The 26359-nt window shown below is 38.1% G+C and overlaps 1 protein-coding gene across 1 annotated transcript; it reads right to left on the bottom strand.

Annotated features, from left to right (window-relative positions):
* Nucleotides 1–435: 435 nt before the first annotated feature.
* On the bottom strand, nt 436–13392 carry FAM241A (family with sequence similarity 241 member A). The gene is made up of 2 exons (XM_034442288.3): nt 13011–13392; nt 436–3791 (listed from the first exon to the last, which is right to left on the bottom strand). Exons 1-2 carry the CDS (start codon nt 13203–13205, stop codon nt 3546–3548), a joined length of 441 nt encoding a protein of 146 aa, XP_034298179.2. The 5' UTR covers nt 13206–13392; the 3' UTR covers nt 436–3545.
* Between the last annotated feature and the right edge of the window lie 12967 nt (nt 13393–26359).

The raw sequence follows: 26359 nt of genomic DNA, 5'->3' as shown, positions 1-26359 counted from the left end.
GTAAAGTGAATCTGGCTTCCCCATTGACTTTGCGTGCCAGAAGATTGCAAAAGGCGATCAAGTGACTCTGCAACTGTCATAAATATGAATCAGTTTCCAAGCATTCAAATTTTAATCACATGACCATGAAGATGCTACAGCGGTTGTTAAGTGTTGAGTCCGAAAGGAGAAGGGCGGTATAGAAATTTGAATAATACAAGTGTGAAAAACGATCATAAATCCCTTTTTCAGTGCCGTTGAAGCTTTTAACAATCTCTAAGTGAACTGTTGTAAATCGAGGACTACCTGTAATTTCTAATTATTAGAAATAATATTAAAAAAAACCTTCAGAATACCACTATGGCTTTTGAAGCTCCTATTTTACTAAAGGTATTTCATTATAAATTAATGAAATAAATTTCCATTAATTTATTTTAAAAAATCAGGCAAAAGCAATTTTTAAACCGAAAGAAATTTTATTGAAAAAATCTGAATTTGTATAAGCATAATTTCATACAAACATTTCTCAGGAAATAATTGAATATTAAAACCATTCTGGGTGTTACATTTTTCAGAGCAAATCCTTATGTGTGATCAGAAAATACCTTCAAAAGAATCTGTGAGGTTACCAGTCTCCATGTCTGATTGCATCTTCCTGAACTGTATATCTAATACTGATTTCCCTCTCCCCAATCTAGTAGCATATTTTGACATGTGAAGAGCTTCAGCAAGGATCATTATCAACTAAACCATAGTGTGTGGCTCTTCAGTGTACTGTACAGTCAAGAATTCATATAAAATAAGTACAGATTTGCTCCATTCCTTTCCAAAACATATTAGAGTTATAAATAGTAGCATGGTAATAATTAAAAGATCAAAATGTCAGAAGTTTCATTTAAGATCAAAATATCCCAAAAAGTGCAATCATACTCTTAAAATCATTTCAAAATCATTGTAATGGGCTAAACAATTAATCACACACCTACAGTATATATTATATACACACACTACAGGTTTGAACTGAGTAGTTACTTGAAAATAATTTGAAAATCTTTTTTAGGCTACTTGCACTTAATTCACCAGCAATACTTTTTAAAAAATTTGTCTTCTGAATACCTATAAAGCAGTGGTGAAATGCTGCCGGCTCTATCTGGCTTGTGGGAGCCAGTAGCGCCGGCAGCGGGTAGTTTGGAGAACCGATAGTGCCAGTGGCGGGAGGCTCTGTCCCCCCACAACCGGGATGTTGTCACGTCCCAGTTTGACCATTTGCGCATGCGCAGAAGGCTTTGCGCATGCGCAGACGATGGCGCATGCACATCAGTGAACCGGTAGGAAAGGTAAGTACATTTCACCCCTGCTATAAAGGCATTCTTCAGGTTGTAAACTACTCTTGTCTCTAAAAAAGGGTATAGAATTTAACACCCAGCTATACTGATTGCAAAGAGAAGTTGGTTTTTCTGTATATATTCTGACATTTCATTGAAACACATAAGCTTGCTTCCTCTTACAAAATGGATGAGAACCTTCAGATGTCTATTAGAGAGCTGTAACAGCCACCCAAGATACAAAACAATTCATTGTTTTTTATTACAGAATCAATAATGTTGATTTTGTAGATTGTTTAGCTAGAGTCACATCAACAGAACAGTGATATTTTTAAAGCTTACAACAAAATAAATTAGCAAGTTTTAATTTTTAAAAAAATCTTTGCATGAACTAGATGAGTAAAAAATAAAAACTGGTGACTCGAAATAAAAATTAACTATTAAAATGGAGGCTGGAATTTCTCTTAAATTTAAATAACAAAAGCCAATTTCAGCTACAAATATTTTAAAGTATCCTACCTAGAACAGCTAAAGTATAAAGAGAAATTTATATTACCATAAATAACAAATATCAAGAAAGCTAGTTTTTATCCAGTCGCAATCTTCCTTTTGTCTATAAACCATTGATCTAGTGTAGGAGATTGTTATGTCAATATTTTTGTCCATATACCATACTTGGAACAATATAAGAATGACATAATAGTCTTGCATATAAAAAGGAATCTCCAAATTTTACTTCTGCATTGGATTCTTGCTGTGGTAAACATGGCAGAAAGGACTTTTCAATTGTAGATTGAATTTGTTTGGCAAAGCATTTCTATAGTTATGATGGATAAACTTATTATCCCAATTTTCCCCTTCAAAAAATTTTCACTTGGTAAATCAATGTAATCATAACCATCATACTTTCAAGATACACAAAGAGCTTCACTAAAAAAAAATTCAGTGCACAATAGATACTGACTTAACAAAAGTAACAGGAAGCATGGCTTTGAGAAGGAACTGTGAAGGCTGTTTTTATCAACTACCTTCTGCATGGTTCTTAAATAACTTAAACAGTGCAGCGTCTATGGTCTAATAAGTTCTCTGCAGTAAATTCACTGCTCAAAAAAATAAAGGGAACACAAGCAAAAGACATCCGAGATCTGAATGAATGAAATAGCCTTATTAAATACTTTGTTCGTTACATACAGTAGTTTTGTGTTCCCTTTAGTTGTTTGAGCAGTGTATAAACTACTGTGTGTAAAGAACAAAGTATTTAATAAGGCTATTTCATTCATTCAGATCTCGGATGTCTTCTGCTTGTGTTCCCTTTATTTTTTTGAGCAGTATATTTATATTGTAATTGTAAATATTACATTGTAAATTGTAAAGTAAACTTAATAATATTAGTAATATTTTGGCTCATTACATATCAGTCCTTGATTATATAACTAGTAAATGTATTTATTTCTTCTCCCCAAAATACTCATTTAAAAGGGAAAAACATGGACTATTTCAGCAAAAATACTTTATGTAGCTTGCTCTGTCTGCTGAGACTGCAATAAAATAATTAAACTGATATAAATTAGGAGAAGTCCATTAAAAAGAAAGGAAGAATCCTAATATATTTCCAGAGAAAGTTTTTTTATATGTACACACATAATGAAAAAAATGAAATTAAAAAAATCACCAGTTTTACTGTCTTATTTAAGAATTTTTAGACTGACATTTTTCAAATACATTTACAAATCATTAACGGCAATAGTTATACAAAAACAATTTGCTTAAGATGAGTTCCTATGCATACACATCAGTAATGAAATTTGCAGGGAGATTTACACGGTGATAAAAAATCATGTAACACCAGAGCTCATAAAATTGGCTTTTTAACATTTAGTTTTAATATAAAAGGTATTTTTTTGAAAACAGTTGTTACATGAATATAAAAGCACCATCCATACAATGAAAAGTGTGTTTGTACCTCCAAACCACTTAAAACTTGAATTCTTCCACTAAGTAAATAGGATTTACTAAATGAAGGATTTGACTACACTGCCTCATACTGAGAATCTTTTACTCACCTATTCATGACAGATAAGAATGCTTTTTCTTGTTAAATTACAAAGATTGGAAGAAAAAAAACCCATGCAAACATTTAATGGCTACATAATATTCAGCACAATGGTTTGTAGTAATACCACTCTTGTTCAGCTTAATATGTAAATCCATCAAGATATGAAATAATCTATCCAGTGTATTTTATTGCTGAACATATATAATAACAAGGCACAGGACAGCCACCAATCCAAGAGCTTGTAGTCCAAGAAACCAGAGCATAACCCAGAAGAACAGGATTATTACAGGTTCTACAATCCTTTCTCCAAAATACATCCTTGTGAATCCTATTCTTATGAGGCTTTTGTTGAGTTCACCAAAGAGAGTCCCCATCTTTTTATAGTCATCCGTAATTGATTCAGTATTATTTTCCCTTTCTTCTTGTAGGACCTAGAATAAAAAGAGAATAAAGATTACTAATCTATATCAACAAAACCATTCCTGCTTTTTAAAATGCAACCTTGTATGTAAAAATAGTTTAATTTTTTTTTTACAAAGGGTAATAATCTGAAATATTTTTGTCATAATTAACTAGCTCTGTTTTATATTATTAAACAATTATCTTTCTTTCAATAGTATTATGTTTTGTCATATAACCAAGTAATTTATTAATGTGCTACAACATGGCTCAGCAATTAAAGATGTTGAACTTGTCAGCTGGAACTGAGAGCCCAGGTTCAAGACCTGGCACCAAGCAATCGGGTGAGCTCCTGTTTCTTGCCCCAGCTCCTGCCCACGCAAACTCCCAAAATGCAATGCATGCACAGCCCCCCACATGTGCCCCTTGCATGTGCCCCACCCCCACATGCATACATGGCCCCCCGCATGCGCCCTGCCCTCCGCGCATGTGCGGCAGAGACCCAAAGACCATCTGGCTGGTGGTAGGCATGCACATAAGTGCAGCGGAGCTGAGCTGGGCCGATGGCTCACGTGCCCACAGAGAGGGTGCTGCGTGCCACTTCTGGCATACGTGCCATAGGTTCGCCATCACGGAAATAGACTATAATGATTAAATGAATAAATGTATCACTGAAACAATACATTTTAGATTGCCTTGATTTAGTGTTGCATCACATAAACTACAATACACCCTGAAATATAATTTAATTTGCTTCCTCCCCTTTGTTTCCAACAGATCCTGAAAAAGAATTTAAATAATCAAAAACAATTTACTTCTGCTCCTGTTTCTGCATAAGATTTTTTTTTGTTTCACAAAACTTGGTAACTTGTTTTTATGGGGTCCACTATTTCTTGTTAATTAAATGTTGCAAGAATAAGTACCTTCATAAAATGTGTGTGCAAAGCAAACCTTTTTATCTGGATTTAGTCTTTATTTTGTTTCATTTTACAGCATAATTTGAATGATTTCAATGATTCCATATTAATTCTGTGTTCTTTATTTGTATCCTGCGTTTATTATTTGTATCCTGCTTTTATTATTATTTACAAATAACTCAAGATGGCAAATATATCCAACATATTTTCCTTCTCCTATTTTCCTCACAACAGCAACCAGGTGAGGTGAGCCAGGGAAAGAATGACTGGGTGGCCCAAGACCTTCATGGCTAAGGTGCGACTAAAACTCAGTTTATGCTTTCTAACTTGGTGCCTTAATCACTACACCAGCAGCCCCCAATCTTTTGACTAGTTCCATGGAGAGAGATTTTTCTGTGGACCAGAGGGGATGTCGTTTCATGTGCTGCCTGCATCTTGCGGATGGGGCTTCGCTTGTTTGCAAGGCCCTGTTTCTGGCCCTGGTCCACGGACCTCTGCACTAGACCAAACTGGCTTAGTAAGCAGAATAGAATTTACTAAAAATTACTAAAATTCTATTCTACACTAAAATCAGTTTAATAGATAATGTAGAGTCCAAACTTTCACATGAATTTCATGAAAATTGTTCCCTCATAATGTTCTAATTTGCTTGCCAATTTCATATTCCAATAAAAAAGCAACAGAATTATACCCATTTGTTTTTTCCATATGAAGCAATGAGACAAGAAAGTCCTGTTCTAAAACTGCGTTGTATTGTTTGTGATATTAAAGATTTTTAATTCATACTTTCTCTTGTGCTTGATTTTGAAGGCAGTTTTTTTTTTTAAAAAAATTTGATTTATATGCTGCCCTTCTCCGAAGACTCAGGGCGGCTTACAATGTGCTCAGCAATAGTTGTAAGTAGTAAGTATAAGTTGTAAGTATATCTTTACTTATTTAGCACTTATAAAAGCTTGCAAGCATTTGTGTAAAACTGCAATTGCCCTGTTTCTTGTTTTAGAAAATACATGTTTCAATTAAGACAGGAAAACAGGACAAAAGAAATGTATTAACTGTGAATTACTGGATTCTGAGCAGTAGAGACAAAAATGTTGTATTTCATGGACAAGGCCTTTACTATCAGTGTTATGAACTTAAACAATAATTATTTAAAACTTTTTTTTGGATATTTAAGTGCAAATTAAAAAAGGCAAGTAGAAACATTCACATTTTCATCCAACAATGTTAGTGTCATGCCCCTGTCGGAGTCTGACTCTGAGATGGAAGTGGAACAGCTGACAGAGAGCGAGAGAATGGCTCCGTTGGCTGTGGAGGAAACTGGAGAAGGGCAAAGTCAGGCTGGGCAGAGCAGGGGAGAGTTAGAACAAGGCAGAGGGCTTTCTGATGAAGACCAAAGCCCACTCCCTCCTCATCCTAGGGCACGCAGGGAAGAATGGAGAAGAGAGCAAAGTGGATTGCATGGCTTACGAGGGAGGAAAGGGCCCCGACCCCCTTCACAAGATACACCTGGAGCTGGAGTTTAAAAGGAGAGGCAAATGGGAGGGGTGGTTGTTGGGAACAAACGCTGAGTTCATCTTGTGTATATCTGAGTTCCTGGCATCCTCCCAACGGGTCTGATTTACTGCTGTGCTACTTCACTTCTGGAATTCCTTGCTGCCCTGCTGGCTTAATTACCTTATCTTGCCCTGTTGAATTTATGGTTGGGAGTTTTGTCTGCTTACAAGTTTGTGGAAGGGTTTTTCTCCAGACTGGAGAGTAAAGAGAAAGTTTGGAGCTAATAAAGGGACTTGTACTTATTTTCTGTTGCCATTGTGCCATGCCCCGGGTCATCAGTTACACTTATACAGCATATACAGTGTTCTTTTTCTTTCAAATACACATAAAACCAATTGTGATTAGATGTCCTGGAGAGCAATCTCTTGACTTTTTCATTTTTATGACAAGATATGTATTCCACATTGGTTAATCTATTTACAATGGAGAAAAATGTCAATCTTTACATACAAGCACTAGTCTCTTATAAGGCAAGAGCTATTTACTGAAAACAACACTAAATCTGAGACACTCACTTTCTTCCAAACAAGACTGTTCATGAAATTACATTCATGAAAACACTTTGTATCAATAGAGACAATCATACTTCTTGATGTGGAGTCTAGATTTTCATCAAGCTATACTAAATCATAATTGTGACAACGAAAAAGATTTGTGACTGAGACCTATTTTTTATGTTATAAATGAAACAAATAGAATGTCAAGAAACTTTGAACTGGATGCCTTCCATCTCAGGAAGTGCCCTTTTAATTAGTCCACATAGTTCTGATAAACTGAGCAAGAGCCTTAACAAATCTTAATGCTGTAAATTGTGTAGTACTACAGATAGTCCTGCACTTATGACCATTTGTTTAATGACGGTTCATAAGTTACAAATAGTAACTTCTGACCAGTCATGTGCTTATAATTTGGGCACAGGGTACCTGGCATATATTTATGATGGATGCAGTGTCATGAGGTCACATTATTGCCATCTGTGCCCTTCCCAGGAGGCTTCTACAACTAAAGTTAGTGGGGGGATTGACTTAACGACGGTGTGATTTGCTTAGCAACTGTGGTGACTTGTTTAACAGTGTTCAAAAAGGATGTAAAATCGGGCACAAGTCACCTAATGACCATATAAATTAGTGATGGAAGTTCCAATATTAATTGTGGTCATTAAGTCAAAGACTATCTGTATTGATTCCGAGTCTGACAAAGACTCTACAATTCTTTAATTTGTAGAACTTCAAAACTTTGATTTTTAATGATGTTCTTCTATGTACATTTATTTGGAGGAAGCCATTCAAAAAAACAGATCCCTTTATCAATATGCACAAGTATCAAACTGAAAATATTTAAATGTTATATTGGAATGCTGAATGTGAATAATTGAAATGAGTTTCAAAGCCTCTAAATAAAAGCTGAATATAGGGAACAAACTAAATAAGAAAACATAAATCTGTATTAAGCACCAATGTATGTACTCTTTATCCTACTATAAATATAGATCGTCTTCAATTAACCACTCATCCAGTGACCATTCAAATTTGCAACAGCACTTAATGAGTGGTACTTATGACTGCACCTCAAGGTTCTGGTTATTACAGCACCCTCATAGCACATGATCATGATCTGGATGCTTGGCAACTGGCTCACATTAATCATGGTTATAGTGTCCTGTAGTCATGGAATTACCATTTGCAACCTTCCCTGTCAACTTCCCACAAGTAAAGTCAACGGAGAAGCTGGGAGAAAAAGTCACAAGTCACTCCTGCTTTTTCCCCAAAGAATCGGGCTATGAAGTACAAGATCCCAGAGATATTGTACTCTGTAGCACATGCACCCACCCCAGTACACCCCAGTATCCACCCCTGCCTTTGATAGTACATGCCTACCTCTTCTTGGCTCATCAGCACTCTCCACTGCCTGCCCTTATATGGTGCCACAGCTCCTATCTGCCCACCTCCATAGCACTTTCCCACCTACAGCCTGCTTACAAGCCTCCCAGGATTTGTGACTTCCTGCCAACTTTTCCATTGATTTTGCTTGCTGGAAGCTGGTAGGAAGTTGCAAATTGTAGGCATGTGAGGTATTCACTTCATCACAGCAATGGGGATTGCTGGGATTGCTGTTGCTAAGTGATGCAGTAGTTATGTGACATCACACTTTATGACCACACCGCTCAGTGATAGGAATTCTGGTTCTAAACATAACCTGAGAACTACCTGTAGATATTCCTTGCCATTTTGAAGTAAAGTTTCTTCCTTAATGGTAGATAAACAATAAAATATGCAGATACTATCAAATCAGTACAGTTTTAGACCAACAAGAAAAACACAGAGGCAGAGACACACTGGTACCTTTCCCTTTCTCTCCTTTGTACAGGACTTGTAATTTGATCTGGCTCAAATAGTTGGGCAATTTTTTTAGTGCCTTTGAGTCAGAATTGACTCCTGATAATTGCCTGGACTAGTCTTTGAAATTGGCTTGCCTTTGCCTGCTTCCTAGGACTCAGAAAATGACTGGGCCAAAGTCGCCCAGCAGCCTAATGCCTTAATCACTGCACCAGATTGGTTCTCAGTTGGTTAATAGCACTGGACAAATAAAGCACCTGTTTTAAGCTACAGCTGGCTATCTCTGCATTACATGCTTATATGGCTATTTCACTTAGTGGCTATCATGTACATGCATGTGGCTATCATGTACATGCATGCAGAGATTGTTGGGGAGTGTCTTTTGAAGCACAAATAAAGCTTGTAAAAAACAAGATTGTTTTAAGAATTTGAAGAGGCACTTTGTACATGCTCCCATGTATTGCAAATGTATTACTTCTTAAGGCTGTATAGTAAGGCTGTGTATTTAATGCTTTGTATTCAGTTTAAAAAAGATGTTTTAGGGCATGTGGGGCCACAAAAAGAGTTTACTAGAATCCAGAAAAGCAATTTCCTATATGTTCGAAGCATTTTTTTTCAAACTATTTCAAAAGAGCCCTAATTTGAGTATCCGAATTGAGTAATTTAAAGCTATCTGCAATTATCTGGGAAGTACTCAGAGAAAAGAAGCTTCCATACATCTAGGACACATTTAAAAGACCTTTTAGAGGGCAGAGCAAAGGCAGGAAATATGTAACTTAAGAAAAAAGACCTGGAATTAACAGTACCAATTTAACATAAATTACAAACCCATAGCTCCAACTGATTTCAATCAAATTTTGACCAGGAATGTTAAGAAATAAGTTTTGCTTTTTATAGCTGGATATGTGGAATATATTACATGATAATTCTAAATTCTAACAATGCAAACAACATCCATTAATTGTTAATTGTTACAACTTAAGTCTTAATATAAAAAATTGAATAGAACACACGTTTTCTTTCTATATTAAAATGTATTCTAACCACAAGTCTAGCCACTTTAGAACTATCTTAAGGATTCTTTATTTTAATATTGTGTAATATTTCTGCTTTTGACACAAATCATGCACTACAACAACCACCAAATTTATGGTCAAGTACATAGAAACTGTAATTGTTAGGTACAAAGAACCTAACCCTCACATGTAGATTTCAAACATTAATTGATTTTGAAGCTTTATAAAAGATAGATACTATACATGTTTTTAATGTTAATTTTATTAAAACTGTATTATTTTCTTACATTATTTCAGAGGCTGAGAAACTCAAAAGCTAAAAAGATATAATATAAAATGAACTAATTTGAATCTTGTAAACAACCCAATTGAAACCAGCAGTTAGTCATAAAGATAATTGGTCTTGTTACAGAATTAGGCTGAGAATAAATATAGGTCAAGGAATATTGACTTTGGAGTACATTGCTATATAACTGAAATATTCTTGTACAGATTTGCTCAAACATGTTAGGATTTCATATCCTTCATTCCAGGAAGATTACTTTTAATTAGCCTGCTAAAAAGAAAAAAAGAGAATAGGCTCTATAATAACTTAGTTATTATACCTTCAAGGATGCTTTTTGTTTCGGTTTTACTTTATAAAGCTTCAGTGATTAAGGGTATATAACAAAGGTGCAGTTTTCTTCATAGTAAATAGAAATATTATACACATTTATGTAGCACCTTGAGATCTAAAGGGCAAAAAGGAATACAAAGTACCCTTAACTGTAGTAAACATCTATTTCTATAGGAAATGTGAAATGAAGAAATACTTGGGAAATAATTTCACTTCCATATTTATATTGATTTTATTTAATACAAACATATTTACACTAATTTGTAGCACTTCTAAAAATAATTTCAAATTTAGTATAATTTCAAAACTACAGATGCTGGTGTTTAGTAAATTCTCTTATTCTCTTTAATTAGTGCATTCTGAAAATTATAGCTTCAAAGAAAATAAAATCTGCTAGAATATTAAATAATTAGAATAGAAAAGTCTAGTTGGAGCAAGTATTAACCTAGAAATTAAATATCTTTTAATTTGGTGATACTGTGTTTATTTGCAAAATTTCATGTTTTCTTCAGTTTGGTAAATGACTGTCTTCCTATCACTTTGAATAAAATGTCATCATGCACTTTCATGTCAGCTCTTGAGTCACTTGCTCTTGAGATACAAACTGAGGATTATCATATGTGGATGAAGATCATTGCTGCGGAGAAGTTCTATTTCACATAGTCTAATTTTTTACTTTGCACATTGTGCTAATAACAATCTGCTAATAACAGAGAAATGTAACAAAAATAATATATTTAAGAGTTATTGAGTTTTCTCTGAAATATTCTGTTTTCTAATGTTTAGGATCAAATAAAAATACAGAATGAATTTACCACTGCTTTTGCTTAACTGTAATAACAATCTCAATCAAATTGTGGTGACTGTCACTCATGCACTTTATTGCTCCATTATTGGCTTACTGCAGTGCACTGTATGAGTCTGCCCTTGAAAACCACCTGGATGTAACAGTTGATGCAAAATATGGCAGTCCGAAGCTAGTGTGTGAGTTGCTTCAGTGGTATTACACCTCTCAGGGATCAACTGTTGGGTCATTGATGCTTTTTGAGCTTAGCTGCTTTCTTGCAGACATTTCATTTCCATGCTAGGTAACAGTGCAAACAGGAGCGGGGTTTGGTGGCTGTTTATACATTGGAGCTTGCCGTACCAAGATTTCTTAATGGTTTCCCATTCAGATATTAATCAGGCTAAAATACGTTTAGAGATTTTGTAGATTAGCCAAGGTCAGTGGGATGCTGCCACCTTAGTGTGAGAACAATCAGAACTTTTATAGTTATCTCTATTTTTTCAAGTCATACTTGTGAGACGTAAATCTAATTATTATTCAAATATTCATACTGTTTTTAGCAAAATGTTCCAAGCACCCCTCAAGATGTTTTTTTTAAAAAAATTAATTCAGTATCAAATTCTAAGCACAGATACCTGAATGAATGTGGCATGTCAGCTTACGCTGATTAAGTATTATGCTAAGCATTTCTTCTCTGTGTGAGTGTGGGTGTGTTTTATTATTCTCTTTAAATTTTATGGACATGAAAACTCCCTGCTTTTAAAAATGTCAACATTTCAATGAAATTATCTTTGGCAAGTGTGGAATTCTTACACTTTAGTTGTGATATGACTGTTTATTATTTCTTCTTTGTGATATGACTATACAGCCTACTGAACTTCGTACATGTCTGTCTCAACATCACAGGCCTCCAGATTGGGTAGGATAGACTGCAAAGGATACTGAGGAATGATACAGTGATGGGTTATAGCCAAAGACAGCAACCTCAAAAACAGAAGAGTAAAATATTCTCAAATATACAAAATCTATAGACCCCTAAACATGAGACCAAGAAGTAAAAAAAAAAAGTTAAATGTCAATGCAGAATTGTTTTATAATGTGATGTCGCAGATCTTCCTGATTTTTTTTTTTTTAAAAAAAGTACAGTCTGGGAAACAGCTCGCATACAGGAAATAATTCTACTCCTACACAATAAGAGTTTATCTAATGGTGTCAAAATGGTTCTTTTGTGCATGTTTTTCTTCACCCCCAAACTTGGCAAGAGGACACTTGCACTGTCCTTTAGAGCAGTGTTTCTCAACCTTGGAAGCTTGAAGATGGGTGGACTTCAACTCCCAGAATCCCCCAGCCAGCGCTGCTGGCTGGGGGATTCTAGGAGTTGAAGTCCACCCATCTTCAAGCTACCAAGATTGAGAAACGCTGCTTTAGAGGAAGTGCAAGATTTTCATGTTCTCCAGGTGGAAGCCTCTTTGCAACTTAACCAGCCAAAGCGCAACCTCAGGTGCAACAATGCCTTATGGTGGGAGAATTTTTTTTTTTTTTTTTACTAAATGTCTTTTCTTCCAGAATGGCAGGAAAAAAAACACAAAAACCCACCTCATCACCTGCAGCTCCAACACTGCAGCTCTGACAGAAAGGTAAGTAGGTAGGTAGGTAGGTGGGGTGGGTGGAGGGACTCCTGCCTGCCGGCGGGGATTACTGGGCCTTGACTGCCTCGTGCAAGAGTCCCTAGAGAGTTGGGCGGCATAGAAATGCGACTAATAAATAAAAATAAATAAATAAGTAGGTGTGTCGTTCCTCACACACACACACACACACAAACCCCATTTCCCTCATGTCTGCCAGTGACAGCAGGAGAAGAGTGTACCACGGCGGAACAAAGGCCTCTCGATCCGGATTCCCCAAACCGAATCTCCCCACCCTCCTTGCCCAGGAAACCAGGGCTCGGTGACACACCACCCGCCGATGCTTGACACGCGTCCCCCGGCAAGTGGTCGCTTCTCACGAGAGCTCCCCGGCGCTCACCTGCTGCTGCGGCGGCTTGTCTTCGTCCCTCGCCAGAGGCAGCGAAGACTGGGGTTGCTGCCGCCGCCGCTTGTGCCGGGACGCGGCCCCTCTGCCCCTTAAGGGCGGCGGCAACGGCGGCGCCGATTCCCGTCCCCACTCGCTTTCCAAGAGGTACTCGGGCGGCGGCAGCAGGAGTTCCTCGGTCGAGGCCATGGTTCGTCACCGACGCCCGTCCTCGTCCCGGCGCCTCCGAAAGCGGAGGGCCGCAGTACGGGCACACACCCCCTTCCCCGCGCGGTCGCGGGTCGTCCCGTTGGCTGGCGGAGGCAACACGCGGCCGCCCCTCAGCCTGCCCGCAAACGGCAGCTCCGGCCTGGCAGGGCGTGCCGCAAAGGCTGTCACGGGTTTGACGGGAGGAGGAGGAAGGAAGGAAGAAAGAAAGAAAAAAAGAAGGGGGGAGCGGGTAACGGATACGTGTATGTGTGTGTGTGTGTGTGTGAGGGAAAAAGCGGCGTGGGGACTGCGGCGTAGCAGAGGGCGCTTTGTGGTGGGGGAAAGGTGGGAAGGATACAGGGCTCGTTTGAACCGTCGTTTCTCGTTGCACCTTTAAAAACGGCCTTTATAAAACCCCCGCCCCTGGGGTGGGCGGGGCCCTCTTTGGAAAGGTGGGCGGGGCTTTCCTCCTCTTGGCAATGTCGGCCCGCCCGCTCTTTTCCTTTGTGAGGGGAAAAGCAGGTGAAAATGTTGCTTGTGTGAATTGCCAAGCTGAGCCCTTCGGCCTAGTAGCCCTACCTAGACTTTCATCTTTCGCTCTAATAGCTCCGTTTCAATAGGCTAAACCTGCAATCCAGGACCGAGTTAAGTGGAGAGAGTCCTTTCTGCTTTTCTATGCCGAATGCCTGCCGTGGCAGGCTTTGTACCGATGCTAGAAAACCGGAATCCAGATGCTGATCCTCTGGAATAACTGGATAACTGGAATCCAAACGATCATCAACGTTATTAGCTTGCCCCAGTTAGTCCCAGGTAGGGAGTAGCTCCTAGGCAGCTTTGGCTGATCTCTCGAAGCAACGCTGGCTTGAATCCAGATATCGCAGGACTCGGAAGTTAAAAAGAAAATGCCTAGAAGTAATATCAAATCATTTCCATATCGTTGTCCGTGCAATCGACTCGAAAGGTTTTTGTTTAACCAAATACTGCAGGAGGTTTCAGATTCTTCAGGACCAGAACCATCCAGAGCGGCAGAAATAAAACAGCAGAAAATATCTCTGAACGCATGATCAACTGATAAATATTTTACTAGAACTTGGACTGGCCTACAAATAGCTTTTATCCTTTTTGCTGATCTACCAATAAATTATCGGAACGTCTGCTCTTGGTTTAAGAACAGGAATTTGAAACACTGATGTATTAGATTTATTTTGTTTGTGTTTTTTTTTAAATTTTATTGAAACCATTATATCTTGGAGCCAAAAAACATATAGCCAGAAATAAAGAGTTTGATGTACCCAGGTGTAATTCCTTCTTGTGAATTTTATGGGGGTTAAGGTGAAATGAAACATCACACAGATTTAATATGAGCAAAGGCAATCAACTGTGCATTTATCTAATGTATCATTTTAATTTGCCTTGTATTAAAAAAAAAAAAGATAAGGGCCCTTAATTTACATGCCCACCCAAACAAACACCCATTTCCTTGGTAAAACTTCTATCTGCTAAACCAACTGGTTACATTAATGCAGAGAATTATTTTAATACAATAAATAATTGATTCAATAAATCTTGGCTTAAGGGGCTTCTCATTTGATAAAACCTACTGTATCTGAATTTTGTCCTAATTGCAAGCAGTAACAGAGTTTCTCGCAAACATGGACAATAGACCATTGAATAATCCTTGCTGCTTCCCCTCAAAATGAATTTTCTCTGCTTATATTGGGAGCCACTTTGGTATAATGATTAAAATACTAGACTAAAAATCTGGAGATTGAATTTTACCACTTTAGGTTTGTAGCCAGTTGAGTGATTTTGGGCTGCTTCCTCACACTACTAAGAAGAAAGCAATAAGAAGGCACTTCCAAAAAATTGCAGGGATATGTTGAAGCAGTTAAGAGTTTATGTACTCATTCAAACACACAAATCATACATTATATATGAGTATGTTTTGAGGCTAAAAATATTCCAGTTTTCACTTAATAGACTAAGATGTCATTTTTCCAGCTTTAAGGGACATCCTTTATTAATCTATTAAATCCAGGGTTTAGTGTAGAATTCATTTTAGCTTAGTTCTTTTGTTCCAAATTCACTTTCTTCATTTCAACAGGCTCAACCTTTGCTGAGTTACTTAATTAAACCAGAGATCTACCTATAGACTTTGATCTACTTGAAGTATTAGTGAATTTTGTAGAAAACATTGTACTGTCATACAAGAATCAGCTAATTTTCATGGTTGTGTATTTAGAATTAAAGTTCATCTGAAAATCACCGGGAGAGGGAAATGGCTAATTCTGGGATGATGAGGAGCAAGCGATTAACTCCAGCATTATCTGAATGGTTGTCACAAAATCTGCATGTGCTGGGTAAGTAATCATGCTTAGATCTGGCCCGTGGGGCTGCCCTGAAAACAGCGAAGGACCAGTCTGCGGTGTGTCTGCCAGCGAAAATGGAGCTTGGGAGGGCTGCACATGGCCCAAGCTCCGTTTTCGACTGCAATGGCTTCCTGCAACCCTCTTCCAGCGAAAATGGAGTTCAGAGTGCTTGGGCCACCACAGGTGCCCCAGATACGAGTGTTGTCAAGATGGCCACGCCCACCCTGGCCACCCCTCATCCCCCTAAGGTCAAACACAACCCTGATGCTGCTCTCAATAAAATTGAGTTTGACACCCCGACCTGCAGGCTGAATTGTGTTGAATCAGGCCAGAGTACATCCCTTCACAAAATAATTCAGGGTCCTCTCTTTGGGTTTTTATCATAGATAAAAATTACTTCAATGCATTCTAAACTCTCTTTCTCCATTTAGAGTATATTCTATACAATTAATAACTTTTTCCCATTGAGTGCTACACTGGGTTAGAAGTTCCCTTTCCCTGGTTTATAGCTATTTGAAAGCTTAGCGGGATTGCTGGTCAGCCAGTTAAGTAACAACTTTATCATCTTCAGTAAAATTAAAATCATAACAGATAGATTCTGATCCAGTGGTGATTCAATTACATTCTATGCCATCTGGTGGCTAAATTACATATAGTTATAATATGTACACAGTCATTTATTTTTATTAAAAATACCTCCATACAATTTTTATAATATTCAGTCTGTCATCTCTAAATTTTAATTGTGATTAAATAAGTAGGTTAGAGGAAGGAATATTCAAAATAGTATAGTGTTGGTATCACTATTCTGGCAGAATCTGAATACATAAAATTCAAGTAAGACTAATTAATAGACTAGTCTTAATATAAATAGTTATAAGAATAATTATAATAAATATAATTAATAATTATATCTTCAGCTAAATAGTATTGAATCCACAGAGATCAGCTGTTTCAAAAGTCTCTCAGATCTGGTGGTGTTGAAAAAATATTCCTTCTGCTCTTATTACCTATTTCTTCAGCACTCACACAAGATAAAAATGTACCTTTTACATTTTTTTTCCTTTGACAATTCAGTTTGTTTATAAATTATATCTTGATGTCCATATAATACAAGATACCCTTTCTGATAATATGAATGGAACGATGGTACACTATCTAGTATTATTATTTTCTTCAGTTATTCATTCATTTCCAACTCACTGTAGTCGATGTACAATGGTTTGCCAGAACTGTCTATATGCAACTACTTCTTGAAGTTCTCATAAGTTCATGCTTATATGATAACATCCTGCCTCTTGCTAGTTTTTTGTGTTGGATTTTTCCAAGCATATTTTGTGAACTTTGTGTCAAAAGATTTATTCTTTGTCATTATTTTTCTAAAGAATTTGAACTTTAGCTTTGTTATTAGTGTTTCCAGTGAGTGCAGGTAGTCCTTGACTTACAGCCTTTCATTTAGTGACCATTTGAAACAGTGGTGAAATGTAAAATTTGTTACTACTGGTTCTGTGGGCATGGCTTGGTGGGGGGTAATGTGACTAGGTAGGCGTGGCCAACTTTTTTTTTCTCTTAAAAACAATTTTTCTACAACCTCTTCAGCTGAAGAGGTTGTAAACAAATGCTTTTAAAAGCCTCTGACGATCCCAGCTGAGCCGCGCGATCATCAGAGGCTTTTTTTTTTAACTTTTAAAAGCATTGTTTCGGTCGAAGAGGTTGTAGAAAAAATGCTTTTAAAAATAATTTAAAAAAGCCTCTGATGATTGCGGGGCTAATCTGGGCATGCGGGGGGCAGGGATTTTTGCTTCCGGTTCTCCGAACCACCTGCCACCATCGCTACCTGATCAGGTAATCCGGTCCAAACCGGGAGCATTTCACCCTTGATTTGAAGTTACAACAGCACTGAAAAAAGTGACTTATGACCATTTTTCACTCCTTCAACTGTTGCAGCATCTCCATGGTCACATGATCAAAACTCAGATGCTTAGCAACTGCTCATATTTATGATAGTTGCAATGTCCCAGGGTCATGTGGTCACCTTTGGCAACCTTCTGACAAAGTCAATGAGGAAGCCAGATTCAGTTCACAGCTGTGTTACTAACTTAACACAGTGGCAGTGATGTATTTAACAACTGTGGCAAGAAAGATTGTAAAATGGGACAAAATTCACGTAACAATTATCTTGCTTAGCAACAGAAATTTTGGGCCCAATTGTGGTCGTAAATTGCGGACTACCTGTAGATTGGTGTTACTTCATTTAGGCTTGAATGACTATTTTCTGCCCGAGCAATTCTCAACAATTTCCTCTAGCATGAGCATTCATATTTTTCCCATTACTTCTTCAGTTATTTGCACTAGCTTGGCACAATCAGTTGATGTAATCTTGGTTTTTTTAAAAAAGAGAAATTGAGTGTCAGACTAGCTTTTGCATTTGGCCTTCACCTTGATTAAATTTTCCTCACTTTCTTCTACTGAAGCGATATCGCCAGTTTATCTGAGACCATTAATATTTCTTGGAGCAATTTTACTTCTTATGTCTATTTTTTTCAGTTCCACTTGTGATATTTTATGCATATGTTAAATAGGTAGGGTAGCAGTATACAAGCTTGCAACACTGTTTCCCCAATTTTGAATCACTTAGTCCCGTGATGGCAAACCTATGGCACGGGTGCCACACAGGTGGCACGTAGAGCCATATCGGTGGGCACGCGAGCTCAGCTCCGGCACGCATGCATGTGCCAGCCAGCTGATTTTCGGGCATTCTGGGCCTAACAGAAGTCAGGAAACACGTCGTTTCTTTTTTCTTTTTTCTTTTTTTTTTTTTAATTTGATTTATATGCCGCCCTTCTCCGAAGACTCAGGGCGGCTTACAATGTGCTCAGCAATAGCCTTCATCCTTTTGTATATTTATACAAAGTCAGCTTATTGCCCCCACAAACTGGGTCCTCATTTCACCTACCTTAGAAAGGATGGAAGGCTGAGTCAACCTTGAGCCTTGGCGAGATTCGAACCCTGCAATAATTGCAGGCAGCTGGTCTTAATAAGCTTAATAACAGGGTGCCTTAAACCCCTGTACTACCAAGGCTCTGTTTCTTGCCTCTGGATGGCCTCTGGGGGGATCGGGAAGGCCGTTTTCACCCTCCCCAGGCTCCTAGAAAGGCTCTGGAGCCTGGGGAGAGCGAAAAACGGGTCTACTGAGCCCATCATGCAATTGCGTGCCAAAAGCGGGGGGAGCATGGGGGGGCGGGGCGCATAGAATTATGGATGTGGGCACATGTGCGTGTGACACCCCCCTCGCTTTTGGCACATGATGGCAGAAAGGTTAGCCATCACTGACTTAGTCACTCCATATTCTAATGCAGTGCTTCTCAATTTTATCTATTTTAAGAAGTGTGGACTTCAACTCCCAGAATTCCTTAGCCAGCCATGCTGGCTGGAGAATCCTGAACGTTGACATCCACAAATCTTAAATTTGCAAAGGTTGAGAAATATTGCTTTAATGGATTAGTTCCTTCTCAGATTCTTCAATATGCAATATGTCTACAATACATGTGTTTTTAAGGATCATAAGTTGTTCACAGTATATTATTAGGCAACACTTTGTGCATAGTTTGAGTCTCTATTGCGATATTTTGTAAATATTTGAAAACACAGAAATATTTCTGATTCCAAACAGCATGCTCTGAAAACAAAATCACACAAAAGGTAAGCTTCGTTCATTTAGTGTTACGGCTTGTCAAAACCTTGGTTAAAATCAGTTTCTAGTTCCCCTTCAGAAAATATGTTGTGTATGTTGTGAAAGCATTTCACTTGGGGAAATGCTTTTATCTGCTAGAAATTGAATGTCATGCTTGAATATAACTTCTTTTTTTCTATAAATACAGCTCAGGGTCTATTAAAAACGAAAGCTTACATTTATGAAGGAAATGTTCTTTTATCTAGTTTCATTCCTATCAGCCTGGCTTCACACCTGCGTTTTCCTTTTATAGTGGCCTTTCAGTTACCAGGGAACTAAAAAAATGACTTACAACCATTGCTCACACTTACGATTGTCACAATATTCCCATGATCGTGAACAAAATTTGGGCACTTGGCAACCAGCATGTATGTATTAACAGCATCCTGCAATCATGTGATCACTATTTGTGATGTTTCCAGCTGGCTTCTGGCAAGCGAAGTCAATGGAGGAAGTGAGATTCATGTAATGGCCAAATAATTCACTTAACTGCAATGGTTTGCTTAACAACCATGGCAAAAAGGGTCATAAAATTAGGTGTGGCTCAGGGGTGAAATCCAGCAGGTTCTGACAGGTTCTGGAGAACCAGTAGTGGAAATTTTGAGCAGTTCGGAGAACCGTTAGCAGAAAGTTTGAGTACTTCAGGGAACTGGCAAATACCACCTCTGGCTGGCCCCAGAGTGGGGTGGGAATGGAGTTTTTGCAATATCCTTCCCCCAGGAGTGGGAAGGGAATGGAGATTTTGTAGTATCCCTCCCCTGCCACGCCCACCAAGCCACACGCCACCCACCAAGCCATGCCACAGAACTGGTAGTGAAAAGAATTAGATGTCACCGCTGGTGTAGCTCACTTAACAACTGCCTGGCTTAAAAACCAAACTGCTTGTGTAAATTCTAACTTGAAGGCAACGTTAATTACAAGAAACTGATCTGTTGTTACAGTGGCTGGAAGAACAACATAATCCATAGCAAGATTGGCCATTTTTTGCTGGCTGGATATTACCACACTTCAGAGGTGGTATTCAGCGGTAGAAGAAATTTTGAGTAGTTTGGAGAACCGGCAAATACCACCTCTGGCTGGCCTCGCCCTCCCACCCCTGTGATTCCCTGTCTTATATTCCCTTGTTTTTTAGCTCAGTTGATTCATGCGGCAGAGCAGATTGCAACGCCTCAGGTGAGCTAAACAACAGCTCAGCTCACAAGCGCTGACATCGAGGGCGGTCTTTGAGTGCTGTGTGCGCGTGCGCGCGCAAAACACTCTCTCCAGTGGTGGGTTGCTCCCGGTTTATTCTGGTTCAAGCGAACCGGTAGTGGCAGTGGCAGGAGGCTCCGCCCACCCACCCACCCATCATCAAAAATGCTCTGCGCATGCACAGAAGCAACACGCATTCACAAAGCAGGCATGCACCCGCACACTACCAATAGCGAACCAGTAGCGCCAGGATTTGAAACCCACTACTGGCTCTCTCATAGAACCGGTTGGATAAGAAATGGAATCCCACCACTGCCATACTTCATATTTGTACTGTACAGGGCATAGTTAGTATGGTGGCATTATATGTGTAGATTTTCTGCTTCTTTGCTGGGATTCCTGTGGGGAAGGGAAAGTTTGTGTTCTGTTCTCCAGACATCTGGCTCCACTGGGAACAGGCAGATAAACTCTAGCAAACAGGTTTTCATGCAGATTATATTTATTTGGGTATCCTTCAGAAACTATAGATTTACTATCATGGTGAGTCAAGGTGAGGTTCATCCAAGTATTTCATAATCTATCCCATTTCCTAGTGTAAAATGATGGTAGTTCTGTCCCCCTGTTCAGAAAGCATGCTCCTCTCTTCTGTGGTAATTCAAAATGGTCGGGTCTTTGTTCTGCACCCAGGCAGAAAGCCTCAGTGGCCAATCAGACACACAGATATGGTCACATGTCATGGACTTCATTTCCCACAATGCAATCTCTCTCTACATCTCCCACAATGCAATCTCTTAAGGAGACAGCTCTTAATCCTTCAGGTAACTAATTCACTATGATTCACTATCTGTAACAGCACAGTTTGAGGTCTTGTTTTTAAGAACTGCTTAAGCTTCATTATAAGCATTTACAAAAATAAGTAATTATGATTTTTTGTTTTGTTTTATGCCTTAAGATCAGAGGAACAAGTGTCATCTAATTTTAGCACCTGTGATCCAAAGGATTGTCTTGAGACTATAACAATGGTTCTAGGTCCTAAGGTTTCCTTTCCCTGTTTTATAGATAACTAGTCCCTGCTGTCCATTTATCAAAGAATCCAGTATCTTGTGGTTCCATGTGTTAGAAAGTGACATTCATATTTATAACAGGCATTAGAATTTGTTCATTTGCACATTGCTAAGAACCTGCCATCAACTATATGCGCGCATCCTTAAAATATTAACATCAACAGCATCTATCTACCTTTGGATTTGCACCTATTGATTCTTTTTTATAAGCAGAATTGCATCTGTGGAATGACAACTTTTGGAAGGAGGAAACAGGAGCGAGAAAGTGGCCTAATTTACGGTTCATTTATTTTGTGGTTGCTTTACAGGTATGAGTAGTCCAAGAATCTTAGAAAAAATTTGGAAGCGTTGAACTTCTTATATTCATTGAATAACAATTATTGAGCTTAAGGAAGTTGTAGAACTTGATTTCATATTTTGCAGGACTGAGAATACATTGTCTCTCTTACTGTCTTTTACTGGAAATAATAAAAATATGGTATATCTGTAAGCCTTTGCTGCTGCTGCTGTAAATTTGGTTTTTTGTTTTACTGGAATTGTATTTTTAATTATTGTGATATATCCTAAAGTCACATTGCAGTTAAAGCAGTATATGAATAGCTTAAATATGTTTGTGAATGCATAAGTGCTATGAACCAGTAAATCCTTAATTGAAAGTCATCAGTGCCTTATTTGCTCTCCTTTTAGACAAACTGCCATTTTTAAAATAGACATATGCCTATGTCTTGTAAGTCTACATGCAGGCAATCCATCTATCACTTTTTTGGTTGTCCTTGGGGCCTCCAGGTAATTGGAAAATAAAATTTGGCTATATTGAGGAAATGAATTGTCCATGACAAATGGTGGAGGTAAATCTTATGTGGAAGAGAGCAAAAATGATTTTACTTATGCTCTAATAGAGACATGGGGTAAGAGGAGAGAAGTTATAATTCTAGAACCATTTGATTTATCCACCTAACCAATCCAGGGGTGAAATTCAGCAGGTTCTGGAGAACTGGTAGCGGAAATTTTGAACAGTTCAGAGAACTGACAAATACCACCTCTGGCTGGCCCCAGAGTGGGGTGGGAATGGAGAGTTTGCAATATCCTTCCCCCAGGAGTGGGGAGGGAATGGAGATTTTGCAGTATCCTTCCCCTGCCACACCCACCAAGCCACACCAGGCCCACCAAGCCACGCCCACAGAACCGGTAGAAAAAAAATTTGAATTCCACCACTGATCCAATCCCTTTGATTGCAATGGTAATGGAATAAAATATAGAGTGTATATTTTACTTTGAATCAGAATCAAAGCTTAGATGGAGTGTAAGCTTGTTGTAGAGTCAAAAACATGGCATCTCCAATTAGTAGGCTAAGAAAGGTAACTTTTGTTGCACCTGAGACCTTGGAGAACTGCTAGTTGAAGAAGATTATCCTGGCCTATAAGGACAAATTAGCTAGAATGGTATAAGGCAGCTTCTTGTATTAATATTATTGGACATTCATGATATATTCTATTGAAATTACCAGAATTACTTACTTCCTGTATATTATTAATTGTATTGCATTTTAAGCATACATGTAGTCCAGTGATTAATGGGATGGAATCAGACTTATGGCATAGGTAAGATAATAATGTTGGCACAAAAGCCATTTTTCTATCCTGTTTTAATACAAAATTGTTTAAAATTCTATTTAAACACAGAGATATTTCTCAGTATCTTTCAGAAAGTTATGGGCTTTCCTATTCATTTCATTAACTGAAAACTGATGGAAATAGCAGTAAATCAGTATGATAGTAACAAGATTTTTTCCATTACAAAATGGATTTACTATGAATGAAAATGTTCCATTTTTCATTTAATTCATATCCAGTATGGTATTGTGCCCAAATATAGTTATAAATCTGAACTCAATATGCTTAGGGAATTTGTCAGCTCTGTCCGTATAACCAGTAATGGTCCTGTTTAGGCCTAAGCCTGGATTTTCAACTGATAAATTGTCTAATTTTTTCTGGTTTCTCAAGTGTGCTAAGAGATATAAAAACCATTTTTCATGGTGATATTAGATATGATCTAGGAATTACTGAAATTCAGGAAGCAGCTTTATTAAAATGGTCTAGATACAACAAAAATGAAAACATTCATTTGGTTACTTCTTCTAGCGCTGCTACTACTTATGTTAATTTAGAATATATTAAGAATAGCTTATAGCAGCAATTTTGTTTTTCCCCATAAAATGCTTTTTATAAGAACTCATGATGCAGTCCACTTGATAAAAGCATGATTTTTAAGCAGCATAGAGAATGGGAATTACCATGGGACATAAATAGGAAAGGGGATTATAACATCCATTTAATGCCAGTCAGTATGTGTGCTATTTTTTTGTATTACACATTTTAAAAGGCTGTTGTATAATAATTTAAAACTTGTATAATAATTTAAAACGGTGATATCTGTCTTGCTTGATAGTGTCGCTAATCATTAGCTGCCAATAATAAAGTGAATAATGCTTCAAGAGTTTTTCTTAGGGCCTCCACAAGCTTTTATCCTCCAATTTGATTATTGTTCTTATCAAACTCAAATGGGGTGTGATGCTACTTCGCCTCCTCATGGTGCACCTGGATAGCACAGAAGTGTGAACCAAATGACTAAGCAACAATTGGCAGCTAAACTACATTGAACAATTGGCAGTTAACGACAGTTGGCAGTCAGAAATCTTTGTAGAACTCCTGGCTCTCTAAATACATGGCAATGGATAAACAAAACGGGCCTTCCTCGCCAGCATTGGTCAACTCTGAACAGGATCCATACCAGTGGTGAAATCCTAATTTTTTTTACTACTGGTTCTGTAGGTGTGTCTTGGTGGGCGTGGCTTGGTGGGCGTGGCAGGGGAAGGATACTGCAAAATCTCCATTCCCTTCCCACTCCAGGGGAAGGATATTGCAAAATCTCCATTCCCACCCTACTCCAGGGAAAGGATACTGCAAAATCCCCATTCCCTCCCCACTCTTGGGCCAGCCAGAGGTGGTGTTTGCTGGTTCTCCGAAGTACTCAAAATTTCTGCTACTGGTTCGCTGAACTGTTCAAAATTTCTGCTACTGGATCTCCAGAATCTGTCAGAACCTGCTGGATTTCACCCCTGATCCGTACCCAACATGGTGTCTGCCAGGACTCGTTGTTGTGGTGTGACTGTGGTGCTCCTCGACAAAATATCCTTCGCATTGTGTCCGAATGTTCATCAAGAGCTTACATCGACCCAATGTCCAATTTTTTCAACATAGACCATCCTGTCCTTGAATGGCTGGACTGGACTGAAATGAGTGGACTGGACATTAACATTTGAACTACTATAAGTCCATGTATTTGCCATACGCTAAATAAATCAATCAACCTGAATGTACATTGTCTGATTTGACCAACCCATCAGGCTGAGAGAGCTGCATAAGAGCCATGCACCTGTCTACACATGTCAGAAAAGAATCTGAGGCTCTGAGGCATACACACGAGGCATTTGGGTACTGTAAATATTTTCCCCTTGTGATGGACAAAAGTAATAAGAAAATAAAGCTGCAAACTCTTCTCCGAGCTCTCTCCACATTCTTTTCTTTGCCTCTATTGTTTGCCCCCTCCTCTCCTCTCCTGTTGCAAGCTCTTTCCCCCATTTGTCTGCTTTCTTTGCTTCCCCCTTCACTTGCTTAGGTAAACCAGAGCAGCTGCAGAGTAATGCATAGCTCAAACATGGCTATGTTTCCACTGCTTCTAATTCTATCACAAAGATAACAATGAAAAGCCCTCACCTAGAAAAGTTCAACTAGGAAGCAGGAAGTGAGAAATATCCCGTCTTCTTAACAATGGAATTCTTATACACAACCAAATGTTCTTACTGTTCCAAACATGATGCTTGTAAGCAGATCTTTTAAAACCAAACTGCATCTTTTTTTCCTACTGAGATTTATCTGACCAAGCTTGGAATTCTGCACTTAAATTAACTTTTAGGGGGTGAACGAAAGCTAACTTGCATAAAATGGTACGTCACAAAGCAGTGCTAATGTTTCTGCTGTTTTCTCTAAACATTATATTATCGTTTGTAACTTCATTAATATGTGAGCACATAATTTTCAATCTCTGGAAATCTGCCCGGAGAAAAATATTAAGCCATTTTCTGTACATTCCATCAGCATAACTAGTCCTGTCATAACCAGAGAATGTTTGCAAATGTTCCTGTTGCTTGAAGCTGAATTATCAGTCTGATAATGAACTGTAGGAATCAGTATTTTTCCATAAGGAACTAGAATGCTAAATTGGGTGTCCACACAGAAACCTCCCAATTTCACACACAAATTTACACAGGAACCTTGGCCATTCCTAGTGAGAAAAGAGTTCAGAAGATAAGGCTGTCTTAAGAAGTTTAGGATAATGCTAACAAGTCCAATAAGGAAAACACACTGGTTAATTTCAGCTAAATGTTAATTTATCTAATTCTGAAATTAACCAGAATATTTTCCTCCTTTTCTTTACTTTTTGGACTTGTTAGCATTATCCTAAACTTCCTAAAACAGCTCTAAATTAACCAGAAGGTAGAAATAGGATTTATAGGTTAATTATAAGAAGAAAATTATTTTCTCCCACAAATACAACTAAGACTGTTTTATTTCTCCTTATAAGATTAACAGTATTTTACTGATTAATTTGCCAGTTGCATGTATTTAAAGCTTTATATTCGCTTTGTTTTCATATGTCCCGAATAATTCTGTGAGCCCTTGTTTCAGTCATAAAAATATGTTATTGAGGATATTCAGTTTCAGTTCATAGGTAAGT

This window comes from Pantherophis guttatus, chromosome 8, assembly GCF_059756535.1.
Source record: "Pantherophis guttatus breed Tessera chromosome 8, ASM5975653v1, whole genome shotgun sequence".
NCBI lineage: Eukaryota > Metazoa > Chordata > Lepidosauria > Squamata > Colubridae > Pantherophis > Pantherophis guttatus.
This window is presented reverse-complemented; position numbering and strand designations above follow the sequence as displayed.

Excerpts from the sequence above, each read along its gene's own strand:
- FAM241A (XM_034442288.3), bottom strand. The coding sequence starts at position 13,205 with ATGGCCTCGACCGAGGAACTCCTGCTGCCGCCGCCCGAGTACCTCTTG. Across the intron at positions 3,792-13,010 it reads ACAAGCCGCCGCAGCAGCAG|GTCCTACAAGAAGAAAGGGA; the intron begins GTGAGCGCCGGG and ends TTTTTATTCTAG.